Source organism: Silurus aristotelis (genome assembly GCF_946808225.1).
Source record: "Silurus aristotelis genome assembly, chromosome: 21".
NCBI classification, from domain to species: domain Eukaryota; kingdom Metazoa; phylum Chordata; class Actinopteri; order Siluriformes; family Siluridae; genus Silurus; species Silurus aristotelis.
Genome location: NC_139594.1, coordinates 2,333,177 through 2,351,534, shown reverse-complemented (window position 1 = coordinate 2,351,534; position 18,358 = coordinate 2,333,177). Strand labels below are relative to the sequence as shown.

At 39.5% G+C, this 18,358-nt stretch overlaps 1 protein-coding gene across 1 annotated transcript in view; it reads right to left on the bottom strand.

Annotated features, from left to right (window-relative positions):
• hdac5 (histone deacetylase 5) overlaps nt 1-16,872 on the bottom strand; it is a 64,203-nt gene extending 47,331 nt beyond the window's left edge. Inside the window, 1 exon segment of the mRNA XM_083523884.1 lies at nt 16,235-16,872. Coding sequence (XP_083380010.1) covers nt 16,235-16,346 — 112 coding nt within the window. The 5' untranslated portion in view covers nt 16,347-16,872.
• Between the last annotated feature and the right edge of the window lie 1,486 nt (nt 16,873-18,358).

The following is an 18,358-nucleotide window of genomic DNA, read 5'->3' as shown; positions in this document are numbered from 1 at the left end:
GAGAGAGAGAGAGAGAGAAAGAAAGAGATGGGCATGCAAGATGGAGAGTGACAGGGTGAAGGCTGGAGGAGACGGTTGTGAAGATCAACAGGTTGGCGTGGGATATCTGCGTAACGTTCAGACTCGCTTCTGGAGCTAATCAGAGAGCAGCGTGATTTATGATGCTCGGGAAGCTCCGAGGCGGAGGGCAAGAGCCGGCCCTGTTCAGCCAGACTGCATGCCTAATGGGAAAACCCGGAACAGTGCAGGAATAATGCGAGTAAATAGGGAATTGGTTGGAGGATAATCATCATCATTAGCATATTCATTTAATTAACGTTTATTCAGTGTGCAGTCAAATAAACCCTGCCCTTCTTTACGTCACTTTCACTTCCATATATAATAAAGTACAGAGTATATAGTGTAGTATATAGTATATATAGTGTATAAAGTGGTGTAGTTTATACAGTGTAGTGTATAGTAATATGTGTAGAGTATAGAGTATATCAAGTATAGTATATAGAGTATTGTGTATTGGGTATAGTGTAAAAAGTATATCAGGTATAGTGTAGAGCAGGGGTCACCAACCTTTTTGAAACTGAGAGCTACGTCTTGGGTACCAATTATTGTGAAGGGCTACCAGTTTGATACACACTTCTGAAATAACCAATTTGCTCAATTTACCTTTAATTATATGTTATTATTAATAATTTATGATATTCATCTATATCTAGTCATCTATATTTTAATATTGTTATTTTTAAATTCACACTCTGACTCAGCCTCTCCCTGCTCTAATCGCCTACACCTGTTCCCCATTACCTTTCACCTTTATAAGGTCCCGATTCCACCTCGCTCACGGTCGGATCTACTCGTTGCCATTAGAGATCTATCGGACTTCCTACCACTAGTATTCCCCATACTTTTATGCTCCTGGATCAAGGTTTGCCTTTAACGGTTCACATTGGCAATCATCCCTGGACTACCCGCGTTACGGATTCTACCCGCATTACGGTTTATACCTGCTCTCCGGTTCGTACTTCTCCTCAAGCCTCTGCCTTGTATATGTTTAGACTAAATAAAGACAGGGTGTTTAACCATACTCCGGTTTCGACTCTTGGGCAATAAGAAAAGAATAGCAACAAAAAAATTTGATGCAGCTCACTGGTACGTGGTGCTATGGTGAGCTATTTTTAGAAAAGGCCCGCGGGCGACTCGTGTGGTTCTAGTGGGCGACTATGTTGGTGACCCCTGGTGTAGAGTATAGCATTTAGAGTAGAGTGTAAAGTGTATAGAGTATAGTGTATATCAAATATAGTGTATATTAAGTATAGTGTAAAGAGCATTGTGTATAGAGGATATCAAGTACAGTGTAGAGTATAGCGTTTAGAGTATAGCATATAGCGTATAAAGTATAGTTTATAGAGTATATCAAGTATAGTATATAGAGTCTTGTGTGTATATTGGGAATTGTGTATAGAGTATTGTGTATACAGTGTATATAGTATCGTGTATAGAGTATATTGGGAATTGTGTATAGAGTATATCAAATATAGTGTATAGAGAATTGTGTATAGAGTATATTAAGTATAGTAAATAGAGTATTGTGTATAGAGTATATCAAGTATAGTGTAAAGAGTATTGTGTATAGAGGATATCAAGTACAGTGTAGAGTATAGCGTTTAGAGTATAGCATATAGCGTATAAAGTATAGTGTATAGAGTATATCAAGTATAGTATATAGAGTATAGTGTATAGATTATATCAAGTATAGTGTAAAGAGTATTGTGTATAGAGTACAGTGTATAGAAGATATCAAGTCTAGTGTATAGAGTATAGCATATAGAGTGTAGTGTATACATTTACATTTGCGGCATTTAGCAGACGCCCTTATCCTATATCAAGTACAGTGTACAGAATTTTGTGTATAGAAAATATCAAGTATAGTGTATAGAGTATTGTTTATAGAGTATATCATTGAATAGTGTAAAGAGTATTGTGTATAGAGTCAGCATATAGAGTGTACTGTATAGAGTATATTAAGTACAGTGTATAGAGTATATGAAGTATAGTGTATAGAGTATAGCATATAGAGTGTAGCGTATAGAGTATATCAAGTACAGTGTACAGAGTATTGTGTATAGAATATAGTGTAATCAATATTGTGTATAAAGTGTAGTGTATAGAGTATTGTGTATAGAGTATATCAGGTATAGTGTAATTAGTGTTTCTGTATAGAGTATATCAAGTATAATGTAGAGTTTAGCTTTAAGAGTATAGTGAATAGAGTATAGCGCATAGAGTATAGTGTTTAAAGTGTACTGTATAGTGTCAATCAAGTATAGTGTATAGAGTATTGTGTATAGAGTATATCAAGTAGAGCATATAGAGTATTGTCTATAGAGTATAGTGTATAGAGTATATCAAGTGTAGCATATATAGTATCGTGTATAGAGTATATTGGGTATTGTGTATAGAGTATTGTGTATACAGTGTATAAAGTATAGTGTATAGAGTATAGTGTATAGAGTATAGTGTATAGAGTATAGTGTATAGAGTATTGTCTATAGAGTATAGTGTATAGAGTATAGTGTATAGAGTATATCAAGTGTAGCATATATAGTATCGTGTATAGAGTATATTGGGTATTGTGTATAGAGTATTGTGTATACAGTGTATAAAGTATAGTGTATAGAGTATAGTGTATAGAGTATAGTATATAGAGTATTGTCTATAGAGTATAGTGTATAGAGTATATCAAGTGTAGCATATATAGTATCGTGTATAGAGTATATTGGGTATTGTGTATAGAGTATTGTGTATACAGTGTATAAAGTATAGTGTATAGAGTATAGTGTATAGAGTATAGTATATAGAGTATTGTCTATAGAGTATAGTGTATAGAGTATATCAAGTGTAGCATATATAGTATCGTGTATAGAGTATATTGGGTATTGTGTATAGAGTATTGTGTATACAGTGTATAAAGTATAGTGTATAGAGTATAGTGTATAGAGTATAGTGTATAGAGTATAGTGTATAGAGTATTGTCTATAGAGTATAGTGTATAGAGTATAGTGTATAGAGTATATCAAGTTTAGCATATATAGTATCGTGTATAGAGTATATTGGGTATTGTGTATAGAGTATTGTGTATACAGTGTATAAAGTATAGTGTATAGAGTATAGTGTATAGAGTATAGTGTATAGAGTATTGTCTATAGAGTATGGTGTATAGAGTATATCAAGTGTAGCATATATAGTATCGTGTATAGAGTATATTGGGTATTGTGTATAGAGTATTGTGTATACAGTGTATAAAGTATAGTGTATAGAGTATTGTCTATAGAGTATAGTGTATAGAGTATAGTGTATAGAGTATTGTCTATAGAGTATAGTGTATAGAGTATAGTGTATAGAGTATATCAAGTGTAGCATATATAGTATCGTGTATAGAGTATATTGGGTATTGTGTATAGAGTATTGTGTATACAGTGTATAAAGTATAGTGTATAGAGTATAGTGTATAGAGTATAGTATATAGAGTATTGTCTATAGAGTATAGTGTATAGAGTATATCAAGTGTAGCATATATAGTATCGTGTATAGAGTATATTGGGTATTGTGTATAGAGTATTGTGTATACAGTGTATAAAGTATAGTGTATAGAGTATAGTGTATAGAGTATAGTATATAGAGTATTGTCTATAGAGTATAGTGTATAGAGTATATCAAGTGTAGCATATATAGTATCGTGTATAGAGTATATTGGGTATTGTGTATAGAGTATTGTGTATACAGTGTATAAAGTATAGTGTATAGAGTATAGTGTATAGAGTATAGTGTATAGAGTATAGTGTATAGAGTATTGTCTATAGAGTATAGTGTATAGAGTATAGTGTATAGAGTATATCAAGTGTAGCATATATAGTATCGTGTATAGAGTATATTGGGTATTGTGTATAGAGTATTGTGTATACAGTGTATAAAGTATAGTGTATAGAGTATAGTGTATAGAGTATAGTGTATAGAGTATTGTCTATAGAGTATAGTGTATAGAGTATATCAAGTGTAGCATATATAGTATCGTGTATAGAGTATATTGGGTATTGTGTATAGAGTATTGTGTATACAGTGTATAAAGTATAGTGTATAGAGTATAGTGTATAGAGTATAGTGTATAGAGTATAGTGTATAGAGTATTGTCTATAGAGTATAGTGTATAGAGTATAGTGTATAGAGTATATCAAGTGTAGCATATATAGTATCGTGTATAGAGTATATTGGGTATTGTGTATAGAGTATTGTGTATACAGTGTATAAAGTATAGTGTATAGAGTATAGTGTATAGAGTATAGTATATAGAGTATTGTCTATAGAGTATAGTGTATAGAGTATATCAAGTGTAGCATATATAGTATCGTGTATAGAGTATATTGGGTATTGTGTATAGAGTATTGTGTATACAGTGTATAAAGTATAGTGTATAGAGTATAGTGTATAGAGTATAGTATATAGAGTATTGTCTATAGAGTATAGTGTATAGAGTATATCAAGTGTAGCATATATAGTATCGTGTATAGAGTATATTGGGTATTGTGTATAGAGTATTGTGTATACAGTGTATAAAGTATAGTGTATAGAGTATAGTGTATAGAGTATAGTGTATAGAGTATAGTGTATAGAGTATTGTCTATAGAGTATAGTGTATAGAGTATAGTGTATAGAGTATATCAAGTGTAGCATATATAGTATCGTGTATAGAGTATATTGGGTATTGTGTATAGAGTATTGTGTATACAGTGTATAAAGTATAGTGTATAGAGTATAGTGTATAGAGTATAGTGTATAGAGTATTGTCTATAGAGTATAGTGTATAGAGTATATCAAGTGTAGCATATATAGTATCGTGTATAGAGTATATTGGGTATTGTGTATAGAGTATTGTGTATACAGTGTATAAAGTATAGTGTATAGAGTAAAGTGTATAGAGTATAGTGTATAGAGTATTGTCTATAGAGTATAGTGTATAGAGTATATTAAGTGTAGCATATATAGTATCGTGTATAGAGTATATTGGGTATTGTGTATAGAGTATTGTGTATACAGTGTATAAAGTATAGTGTATAGAGTAAAAAGTATTGTGTATAGAGTATTCTGTATACAGTGTATAAGGTATAGTGTATAACGTATTTTGTATAGAGTATTGTGTATAGAGTATTGTGTATAGAGTATAGAGTATTGTGTATAGAGTATTGTGTATAGAGTATAGAGTATTGTGTATAGAGTATAGAGTATTGTGTATAGAGTATAGAGTATTGTGTATAGAGTATTGTGTATAGAGTATAAAGTATTGTGTATAGAGTATTGTGTATAGAGTATAGAGTATTGTGTATAGAGTATTGTGTATAGAGTATAGAGTATTGTGTATAGAGTATTGTGTATAGAGTATAGAGTATTGTGTATAGAGTATTGTGTATAGAGTATAGAGTATTGTGTATAGAGTATTGTGTATAGAGTATAGAGTATTGTGTATAGAGTATTGTGTATAGAGTATAGAGTATTGTGTATAGAGTATTGTGTATAGAGTATTGTGTATAGAGTATTGTGTATAGAGTATAGAGTATTGTGTATAGAGTATTGTGTATAGAGTATAGAGTATTGTGTATAGAGTATTGTGTATAGAGTATAGAGTATTGTGTATAGAGTATAGAGTATTGTGTATAGAGTATTGTGTATAGAGTATAGAGTATTGTGTATAGAGTATAGAGTATTGTGTATAGAGTATTGTGTATAGAGTATTGTGTATAGAGTATAGAGTATTGTGTATAGAGTATAGAGTATTGTGTATAGAGTATAGAGTATTGTGTATAGAGTATTGTGTATAGAGTATTGTGTATAGAGTATAGAGTATTGTGTATAGAGTATTGTGTATAGAGTATAGAGTATTGTGTATAGAGTATTGTGTATAGAGTATAGAGTATTGTGTATAGAGTATAGAGTATTGTGTATAGAGTATTGTGTATAGAGTATTGTGTATAGAGTATAGAGTATTGTGTATAGAGTATTGTGTATAGAGTATTGTGTATAGAGTATTGTGTATAGAGTATTGTGTATAGAGTATAGAGTATTGTGTATAGAGTATTGTGTATAGAGTATAGAGTATTGTGTATAGAGTATTGTGTATAGAGTATTGTGTATAGAGTATAGAGTATTGTGTATAGAGTATTGTGTATAGAGTATAGAGTATTGTGTATAGAGTATTGTGTATAGAGTATTGTGTATAGAGTATAGAGTATTGTGTATAGAGTATAGAGTATTGTGTATAGAGTATTGTGTATAGAGTATTGTGTATAGAGTATAGAGTATTGTGTATAGAGTATTGTGTATAGAGTATAGAGTATTGTGTATAGAGTATTGTGTATAGAGTATAGAGTATTGTGTATAGAGTATTGTGTATACTGCTAAACAAAGATCACAAGACTGCACTTTCTCTGTGACCTTATTCATCCTTTATATTATATACACTAAAACTACAGACCACCACAGTCAGTAAAAGTCCTGTAATAACCAATATTATCCCATAACATCCCATAATATCCTCCGTTCTGCTCCGGAACACTGAGCCATTCAGCACACATGGTGTCCAGAAGTGTGGCCGTGTGGCATAGGGGGGAGAAGTTTTTCAAGCACCTTCCCCTCAGGCTTCAACGCTCCTGCCTTCACCTTTTAGGCACGAATAAAAAAAAAAAAAAAGAAGATGAAGAAGAAGGAGAAGGAGGAGAAGAAGAAAGCAAACGCGCAACATAAACACGAAGACGCTGAAACGTGGTGGCTGAGCCACGGGCTGAGAGCGCACCACTGTTTATGTGTTCTATAAATGCACAGGCATTGACGTCAAACGCTCGCACGGCTGGAATGTTGTTTTCTGGGTAAACTTCAACGTGTGGTGCGGAATTCAGAAAGCCGGCCAGGGAAAGAGGAGGAGGAGGAGGAGGAGGGAGATGGCTGATCCCGGCTCATTACACACCCAAATACAGAGTTCTTCTTTATATATATATATATATATATATATATATATATATATATATATATATATATATATATATATATAATACATACATATAGATAATTATTAAAAAAATATATAAATTAAGCCTCAATAATCCAGATTTTTCTTTCCACTTTTTCCATAATTTTTTTTATTCCATAATATATTTAATATGCAAATATAAATATATAATCAGAATATACATATGCTTCTATTTTAATTAGCATATTTTTGCCTAGACACACTGTATGTCCAAAAGTTGGTGGACACCTGACCGTAAGAGTTCTATGTGCTTTATTTTAAACATCCTATTTCCACATTGAGTCCGGATTTGCTCTTCTAATCAGCTCCACTCTTCTGAGACGTTGTGGAGATTTTATCTGAGATTCATTCAGCCACAAGGATGTTGGTAAAGTCAGAGACTACAGGATGTAGGTGAGGTGAGGAGGCTCCTAGGGTACAGTCAGCATAGAACATTCATCCCAGTGGTGTTGCTGGACGAGGTTCGGGGTCTCCAAAACATCCAAAAAACATCTTATAACAGGATTTCGGGAAGAACCGCATACTGCATGGATGGGAAATTCGTGTGTCCCAATAGTTTTGGAGCTTCAGACACGAAGATGCGAAACAAAAGTGTTTTCCCAAAGAACAATTGGCAAAAATGTGCGTTTGGAGAGACACGTGCGGTTAAAGAGGACGTGTTTAATAACTATCACAAGAAATTCAAATTCGACGCAGAAGGTCATGTGACCACACACCGGGTTTTTCCTATAATTCGTCACACGCGTGTTCCGTGTTCGACGGGTTTATAAGTGCTTTATGTGTAAAAGCTCGCTGACCCACACTAGGGGTTTTTATAGCGTTCAGACTGAGACACACACACACACACACACACACACACACACACACACACACACACACACACACACACACACACTTCTCTAAACTATGTGTGTGTGTAAGTGTGAAAGCCATGTATACACTACAGACAGTCTCTGCTCTTGCACTCTCACACTGCGTGTAGGCGGGAGCTCGGCTCAACATCCCACACACACACACACACACACACACACACACACACACACACACACACACACACACACACACACACACACACTAAGAGATTCCGTCTGTAACCCAGCCTCCTCTCGTTTCCACATTCATCCAGAAAAGCAACATTTTACCCTGCAGTACGTTCAGGCGTAAATACGGCACTTCGCCGACCGTCCAGGAATAATGACGATCACAAGGGTATCAGAAGCTCCGATGCAATTTAAAGCTCATTAAATCAAGATTCTGTCTGTAAAGCTGTGCCTCGGTTTCAAAAACAGAAAATAGGGTTGAAATAAATAAATGTTTGTGTCTACGAGCAAAATAAAGAAATAAATTCATTAAAAAAGGGTGTGAATCACATTTAATTAGGAATAAATAAATAAATAAATAAATAAATAAATAAATAAATAAATAAATAAATAAAGTAACTAAAAACTGTATCTAAACTGCATCATATAAAAGTAAAAAGATTTTTTATAATGGTTTGTTTGTACAATATTTAAAAAATCAAAAGATTAAAAAAAATAAAAGAACAAACAATATAAAAAAATACAATTACAAAGAAAAACAAAAATTAAATATAAAAAAAAAAAAAAGGAACAAAAGCTCCAAAATGCTAGACTTTTGTTTATATTTATTAATGGGGGTTCAGGAGTGGTAGCTCCGCCCCCACGCTATAACCAAGCCTCAGTCTGTAGATGTGGTGAAGATTATGAGAGGAACTGTACAGGAGCCAAGCTTTGCTGATGTTCTCACCTCTCACCCACACTTTATTTGCTTGTTTGTTTGTTTGTTTCAAACCAGAGGCCTTTCTATAAACACGACAGTGAACCCGAAAAGCCAAAGACAGCTATCACAACCCCCAGAACAGTTTCCCACAAACACCATGAACAACGTTATTCACCCTGGAACCGGCTGTAGCACAAACAATCCGTACCTTCTGTACCACCATAACCATACCTGGTATCTGTACCCATACCCTCGACCCATACCTGTACTCATTCCTGCAACCGTACCCATAATGCTCCAACCTCACTATCAAATCTATTGGAATTCCTCACAAACACAAAAACATCAAACCACCAAAAAACACAAAAACAAATAAAAACAAATCAAACAAACAAACAAATAAAAGATTACAATTATAATGGGGTTTTTTTGCATTTAAATAAAACCTCAAAAACAAAACAAAAATAAAACCTTTTTTGAAAAGCAACATTGCTTTAAAAGAAACCGGAAAAAATGAAAGGCAAAAAAAACAAAAAACAAAAAAAACAAACAAACAAAAAAAAACACCCACATTTATAAAAAATTTATAAACAAGCAAGTTAATTAATTAAAAGTCTCCCAAAAACTAAAAAATGAAAAGAAACGTATTTAAATTAAAATAAAATAATAAAAACATTTCAAGTAAACGAACAGATAAACTCTAAATAAAATAAAAAAAACCCAGATAACATAAATAAATAAAAACGACTTGAAAATAGAGAATTGAATATTACAGAGCCGTCAGTGGGTTTGAGGCCAGTGTGGAGTGTGGAGTGTGGAGTGTGGAGTGTAGGTAGCATGATGTCTGGGCAGTGAAGACTTGGCAAACAAGTGTAACCAAAAATAAAACAAACAAACAAACAAATAAATAAATAAACAGAAATGGTGTCCTTAAACAGAGCAGGAACTTTGGAACAGTGAAGCTGCATTGAGACCTTCTTCCTTTAGCTCTGTCAGATAAACAACCGCAGCAACAACAACAGCAAATCGTCATTTACGTCATCAGCTAGTTACACTTTTACCTTTCAAACCACTTTCCAACAAAACAACAACAAAAAACATCAGGTACAAATTACAAATCCGGTCTTGGCTGCTGCCGGACCTGTAGCCGTTACCTCCTGGTGGGTTTTAGATGCAGTGGAACAGTCGCAAAATACACACCATAGCAATTTAGTTTATTCTTATAGGCTGAATATTAACTTTAAAAAACTCCATAATGGTTCAACCTTCAATTCACAATGATGGTCATGATGTTTACCTGATTTAAACACCTAACTTTCCCAGTCAGATGTGGTTCTTTCCCAAACTGTTCCCACAAATTTGGAGGCACACAATTGTCTTCGGATGCATTAGAAGAACATTCCAACAAACCTGTTCCAACATGACCCTAAAGGCAGCTCCATGAAAGATCTGCTCTCAATTGGATGGCGTGGAAGATCTCCTGCTCCTCTTTGGGTTGAACCGGTGAACACGCTGAAGGCACCCCGGTCCTCCTCACCTAAGCTTCATCAGTACCTGACTTTACTAACACCCTTGTAGTGAATGAATCTCAAACAAATCTCCACAAAATCTAGTGGAACATCTTCCCAGATGAATGGACAGTAAATGGGGAATCAGTATGGAATGAGAAGCTCAAAATGAAGCACATTTCAATTTTATCATCAGGTGTCCACACACTTCTTGCCATATAGTGTATCCTATGTTTGATTAGACTCAGTGCTCTGATTTGCTGGTGTTACTCTGAAGCTGGAGAGGTCAGTCAGCGGGTCAGTGTGGCGAATCCAGAAAGATTAGTGCGGATCTGCGTTACATAAGTGAGGTTTGTTTCATTAAAACGCTTCCTGTGCTGAAGTGAAGCTTATTTACAGACTCTGATGCACCCTGAAACGAGATCACACACACACACACACACACACACACACACACACACACACACACACACACACACACACACACACACACACACACACACACTTTCTCTCTCTCAACAGTTGATCCTGGATCAGGAATCAACATTTATACATCATTTATTCAAATGATTTTATTACCCTAAATCCATACTACAGAACCAGGGCTTACACAAAGACTACACAGGCTTACACAGAGCCTACACAGGCTGACACAGAGCCTACACAGGGCCGACACAGAGCCTACACAGGGTCAACACAGGCTGAAACAGAGCCTACACAGGGTCAACACAGGCTGACACAGAGCCTACACAGGGCTGACACAGAGCCTACACAGGGTCAACACAGGCTGACACAGAGCCTACACAGGGTCAACACAGGCTGACACAGAGACTACAGAGACTACACAGGGCTAACACAGGGCCGACACAGAGCCTACACATGGACAACACAGGGCTGACACAGAGCCTACACAGGGTTAACACAGAGCCAACACAGAGAATACAGAGGGCTGACACAGAGCCTACACAGGGCCAACACAGAGCCTACACAAAGAATACACAGGGCTGACACTGAGCCTACACAGGGCCAACACAGGCTGACACAGAGCCTACACAGGGCTGACACAGAGCCTACACAGGGCTGACACATAGCCTACACAGGGCCGACACAGAGCCTACACAGAGAATACACAGGGCTGACACTGAGCCTACACAGGGCCAACACAGGCTGACACAGAGCCTACACAGGGCCAACACAGGCTGACACAGAGCCTACACAGGGCCAACACAGAGCCTACACAGAGAATACACAGGGCTGACACTGAGCCTACACAGGCTGACACAGAGCCTACACAGGGCTGACACAGAGCCTACACAGGGCTGACACATAGCCTACACAGGGCCGACACAGAGCCTACACAGAGAATACACAGGGCTGACACTGAGCCTACACAGGGCCAACACAGGCTGACACAGAGCCTACACAGGGCCGCCACAAAGCCTACACAGGGCCGACACAGAGCCTACACAGGGTCAACATAGGCTGACACAGAGCCTACACAGGGCCGACACAGAGCCTACACAGGGCCAACATAGGGCTGACACAGAGCCTACACAGGGCCGACACAGAGCCTACACAGGGCTGACACAGAGCCTACACAGGGCCTACACAGAGCCTACACAGAGAATACACAGGGCTGACACTAAGCCTACACAGGGCCAACACAGGCTGACACAGAGCCTACACAGGGCCGACACAAAGCCTAGACAGGGCCGACACAGAGCCTACAAAGGGCTGACACTGAGCCTACACAGGGCCAACACAGGCTGACACAGAGCCCACACGGGGCCGACACAAAGCCTACACAGGGCCGACACAGGTCCGACACAGAGCCTACACAGGGCTGACACTGAGCCTACACAGGGCCAACACAGGCTGTCACAGAGCCGACACAGGTCCATCACAGAGCCGACACAAAGCCAACATGAAGCCAACTCATACATTATTCCTTTTTTTTATTTATTCTTTTAAAAAATATATAACATATTGGAAATATAATGAAAACAAGAAAAAATTTATTTACATTACGTCACAAAACATTTTCTTCATTTAACTACATTACATTCATCCATGTACTTTAGCCCCACCCTGTTTTAATTCTCTTGTTTGACAACACTGACTTTCACAATTTAACACACTTTTCCCAGCTAATCAACGTTCTACTGTCTCTGAAAAAAAAAAAGGGATAAAAACTAAACTCTGAGCTTCAGAGCTTTTTTTTTGGGGGGGGGGTGCCCACATGGTATAAGTCGCCTAAGTGTTTGCCAGTGAAGCAGGTGCTGTTAGAAAGTGACAGAAAAGACGTGTCGACTCATGAGGTGACAGACAGACGTGTTAGCAGAGTCGCTAATAGGGTGGTTGACATGGGGATTTTAGGATGGGGACGTTTGGGGGGGGGTGTCGGGGGGTCCCTGGATAATTTTGGTGAGAAAAAGATCTCTGATACTTTAGGGACATCTATGGAACATCTGTCTCGAATGACGACTCAATCGGTACCTTTAAATCCACACGTGTTTTGCTAACCTTCAGTTAGCGTGTTATCTGGTGAAGGTTGTGGTTGATCTGAGGTTAGGGTTGTCCTGGAAAAAACAGTTGCGAGGTGGGAATACACACTGGATGGGACCGTCCATAAACACATTTACACACTCAATGACTCACAAGCTGGTGGAATGTAGGATTGAACTGGAGAACCCAGAAAGGACCTGAATAGACAACAGTAGGAAAACATGTGAGAACTACTCCACACTCCAGCAATTTGAGATCAGGATAGAACTCGATCATTTGAGGAGCTTGCTTTGATCCAGAACATCCTTCTATGTGATAGGCCATTATTTTTGCCTGTTACCATAGGAACAGTCTCGAATTGGCCTTTTTGTAGTGAAAACTCAGGTCTTGACCACCGAGAATGACCGAGAACTTTCTCACGACTTCACTCGTGAACTAAGCATTCAAACTCATGCCCTTTTGGTCTCCAGTGGAGAACTGTAACGGCTGAGTAAGCACTGCTGAGTCAGACAGTTTGAAATCTTTTGCTCCGTGTGCGTGTCACCTGCTATAACTGGATACAATTGAGACAATTTTTAGAAAAAAAAAAAGCAAAAGCAAACTCGGACCCTCTTGAGACGTCTGTTTTAAGAACAACCTCGACATTTTATCATTCTTAGTTTTGCTTCTGAGTTTTCAGGAGGAGGATGGATCTTCTCTAAATGTCCTCGAAGTTTCGGTCAACAAAGCACTTTAGATTCGTAGAAGGATTTCGCCACGTTGGAAAGCAGCTGAGAGCTTGAAGAATGGAGGAATTTTCTGTAAACCGACAAAAACACGGTCGCACCAAAAGTGACACCTGCAACATGACCATGATTATAACCAGGAAAATATATTCTAGATGATTTTCAAATCCTGTGGTGGTTCCACAGCTGGTCTCGAAGAAAAAAAAAAAAAAAGAAAACAGGAGCGGAGAAGCTTCCATCATAGCACTCTTGTTATTTGAACAGGTGTCATGGACGTTACAGTAGAATGTGGGAGGACATGGGAGGAGGTCGGTGATGTTTGAAATTGGTGGATGTGGGAGGACATGGGAGAAGGTGAGTGGACTTGGGTTTGTTTTTGTGGAAAGACATGGGAGGAGGTTTGGGAGATTTCCAAAAGCATGGGATGAAGTGGAAGTAAGAAGGAGTACCTGAGAAGACATAGAAGGAAGTGGGAGACGGTAGGGTGAGGTTAGAGGAGGTAGGAGGGGATGAGGAGGAGGTGAAATAAAATGGGAAAAGTTGGAAGGAAAGGAGAGGTGGTGTAATTTTTGAAGATGTTGCAGGATGTGGGAGGATGTGAGAAGACATGAGAGGAGTTAGGTGAACATGGTAGGAGGTGGGGGGGCTTAAGTGTAGGAGGAAAGAAGAGGAAGTGGGAAAAGCGAGAAGAACCTCAGAGGACATTTCAGAAGGTGGGATATGGAGGGAAGACATGAGAGGGCATGGAAGGAGTGGTAGGAGTATAAACACATGGGAGGAGGTTGAAGAAAGTAAAAGAAGATGGATTGAAGTGGGAGGAGATTCGAGGAGGTGTGAAGATGTGGGAGCACGTGAGCAGATCTACACGCTTTGGTTGTTTAAATGAGCTCAGACAAGGCTACGTGAGAGACCTGAGCACACGTGTACGATTCGGAGAAGTTGCTAAAGAGGGTGGACGTGATAAGGGCAGCCTGTTTGTCCAGTTTTGTTTATTCTTTATGCAATTTGAGTCAGAATTTCACTCTAAAGTGCTTCGTAGCCCTGATATACTGACGCATTAACAACTCGCTGACGATGGACGATTATGCGGAATTTTTCACAAAAAAATAGAGCAGAATTTAATGCATTTGTACCAGAAGAAGTAGAAGAATATAGAGCGCGGTGGAATGAATCCACGAAGAAGCGAAGTATTGCAACCTGGAGACCAGGTATCACATGTGCAAAACTCTGTTCAAGCGTTCAATAATGAAAAGGTTTATCTCAGAACGATCTGAAGGACTTTTGAAATAACATCATGCACTACATGCCAAAAGTTTGTGGACACCCGACCACAAGATTGACTCCATTTTGAACATCCCAGTCCACATTTAGTCGCCATTTACTCTTATATGATCCTTTAAGATGTTCCACTCGATTTTGTGAAGATTTGTGTGGGATTCATTCAGCAACAAGGATGTGTAAAGTCAGGTCCTACAGGATGGAGGTGAGGTGAGGAGGCTTGTTCGATAGGTGTTTTACAGGGGGTGGAGCTCTATAGCAGGAGATCTTCCACTCCAACTCATGGAAAGCAGACCTCACGGCTTTTTGTGTGAAGCTGGAACAAGTTCGGCTTTCAAGTGCACGGAAAATCTCATACTACAGCATCTAAAGACACAAGTAGACTTTGCTGTTGAGCCCAACAGTGGAATCTTGATGGTGCTGGGATTTGAACCTATAACCTTCCGACAGCTTATCCACTGCGCTACCCACGTCCCAGCACGTTATGACACGCGGGTCAAAGAACGCCAAAGCTGGTTCTTGATGTGGAAAACGCCACGTAAGATTTGGATGACGTGGAAACCAGAAACAACCAAAGCAACAACTCAGACATCATTAAGTCGTAACATGACACGATTCAAAGGAAAAAAAAAAAAAGGAGAAGGCCGATAGGTGCGTTTATTTACAGAGCTCGACAAGTTATTTGTACGCTAAACAACATTTGCCTGAGCTACATTTAGCACGAAGATCAGGGCACCTGTATTGAAATTGGAAACCAGTCGCATATCTGAACACGTAGGCCAAGAAACGCACAACGGCGACGATGTCGATCAGCTGATCTTCCAGGTTTAGGTTTGTATTACAGACGAAAAAACTGCGACATTGGTTCCATTTTATATTAAAATAAATAATAAACTCTGCGTTTCCTGGATGAGGTCAAACAAAAAAAATGTCACCATCCATGTTCATTTGGTCCGAATAGTGCGAATGGAGCAAGAATTCCCTAACTGAGGAACGGGAAACCCCCCTTTTCCGATGACGCACCTTTGAGTACGAGGACATCGGGGGCGGATACGGGACGTCTTCCCCGATCGCATCCAAAAAAAAAAAAAACCTAATCACATGGAACCTTGACAAATTGTTATTTCTTGAATTTTCTGATTTTTTTCCCAGATCCATGTCATTCGGTTATTTTTTCCTGCCATGAACATCAACAGAGTTACAAAGTTCTCCCCAAACGTATTCATCCCGTTAACAACCGGCCAGAAAAAAAAACAACTTGACAAAACCAGAAACAAGGTGCACAAGTTCAAATGCAAAACCCAGGCATCTTTGTTCTCACCCCGTCTCTCCTCCTATGTGGTTTGGACCTGTCCTACCCCTTCACCCCCTCCCCCTGCGGTCTCTTTCTCCCCGGACGCACTCACCTGTGCTGGGCATGTTCGTTCCGGACGTGCTGTCTGAAGAGAAACAGGATTCAGTCTCGTAGATGGTCTGCAACATGGCGCACAGCCCCGGCACGGTCGGCTTCAAAAGCATGCCGGGCAGCGGCACCGCCCACTAGTGACCGGATACGCTGAGGGACGAGTCGCGCAAAAAACAACAAAAAAAAAAAACAAGTCCGCGACCCGAATCAGCATCAAAGTGTGGCGCTCCAGGTGGGGAAAAAAGGACCAGATTTTCCAGCGCCTGCTTTTAGTTGTTAAATTGAAACCGAGAGAGGGCAGAGTTCGTTCAGGACGTCCGCTAGTCCCATGATCGCGTGAGTGCGAATAAAGTGGGACTCGATCGCATCATGTCGCTGAGCACGAACCCACACCATGCCTCGTACGATACGGACGAGCGTCCTGCTCTGTCGTTCATGTCAGCTGCATGCCTCCGGAGAGAAAATGAAAGGGTGAAAGAGAGAGAAAGACGAGTGAAGGGTGGGAGAGAGAGAGAGAGAGCGAGAGAGAGAGGGGGACGGTGTCAATCTTTCGTCTTGATCCAGTCTATTACACACCAGTTGAGCTGTTCAGCCTCGGTTTTCTGTCCTCTGTCCTCCGGTCTTTCAGTTTGGTGCCCACACCTTCCCCTTGCTGTGTGTGTGTGTGTGTGTGGTGAGAGAGCGATTGAACGAGTGAAAGGCGGAAAGAGAAAGAGAGAGCGAGAGAGAGAGAGAGAGAGAGAGAGAGAGAGAGAGAGAAAGAGAGAGCGAGAGAGAGAAAGAGAGAGCAGCGGCGTTTACAAACAGACTGGGCTGCTTCGCGGAGCTGGAAATAGCTGCCGAGCGACAGGGGAGGGGAGGGACTATGATATAAATAGAGACGGGAGCTGAACGTTTGACTGGAACGAAAGAGAGAGAAAGAGAGAGAGAGAGAGAGAGAGAGAGAGAGAGAGAGAGGGAGGGAGGGAGGGAGGGAGGGAGAGAGAGAGAGAGAGAGAGAGAGAGAGAGAGAGAGAGAGAGAGAGAGAGAGAGAGGGAGGGAGGGAGAGAGAGAGGGACAAGATGAATGTGTGGTGAAGTGAGCTGGAGGGAAAGAGATGGAGAAAAGGATGAAAGACCGAAATACAGAGAACTGGCTGATAGAAAGAGAGAGAGAGAGAGAGAGAGAGAGAGAGAGAGAGAGAGAGAGAGAGAGAGAGAGAGAAGAAAAGGGGTGGGTGAAGGGAGGGGGAGGAAGACAGTGATCGAGAGAGTGGAAGATATTAAACAACAAGCAAAGGAGAGAGCGAGAAAACAAGAGAAAGAGCAAAAGAGAGCAAGAAAGGGAGAGAGAAAGAAAGGGAGAGAGAGAGAGAGAGAGAGAGAGAGAGAGAGAGAGAGAGAGAGAGAGAGAGAGGGAGATAGGGAGAATGGAAGGACACAGGAGGAACAGAGGGTGAGCAAGACAGTGAGAGATCGAGAGAGCAAAATAAACGACGAGGGAAAAAAGCGAGGGAGGAAACAAGAGGAAAGAGAACGACAGGAATTTTTTCTCTCAACGGAGGAGTGGAGTGGAAGATAGACTCCTCTGATCATATCATGCAATCAAAGCTAAGACCCCCGTCCCTGACACCACACACACACACACACACACTCTATTTTTTAATAAATCCTGAACAATTCCTGTTATTGCAATGTAGCTTTAAAAATTGTGACATCACAAAATATGCAAATGAGACACAGCTGAGACAAGTTTGTTCCCGTTCTCAAACTCATGCAATAGTAGCTATGAGCTCCCATATATTCTGACACTTCTGACACTGGAGACTCCTTCCTCCAATCTTATTTCAGCGTCTTCATGGAGAAAACGTCACCACGTCCGCGGTTACTACGGAAACTATCGAGGATTTCGAAAGTACTCCTCGAATTCATAAACCACGGAAACGCAGCCGCACTGCAGCCAGAGTCTTAAGAAATCTGTCTTGACCAATCAGAATCCAGAACTCAGAGGCTCTGCGGCGTAAATATTATATTATCACCGTGTCAGTGTGTTATTTTTGTGCTGGACACCGAAGCCCTGATGTCATCATCATTCACCCGGAGCCGGAGCGCTGCCCTGTGACACAGTAAACGTGCGTCAGCAGCT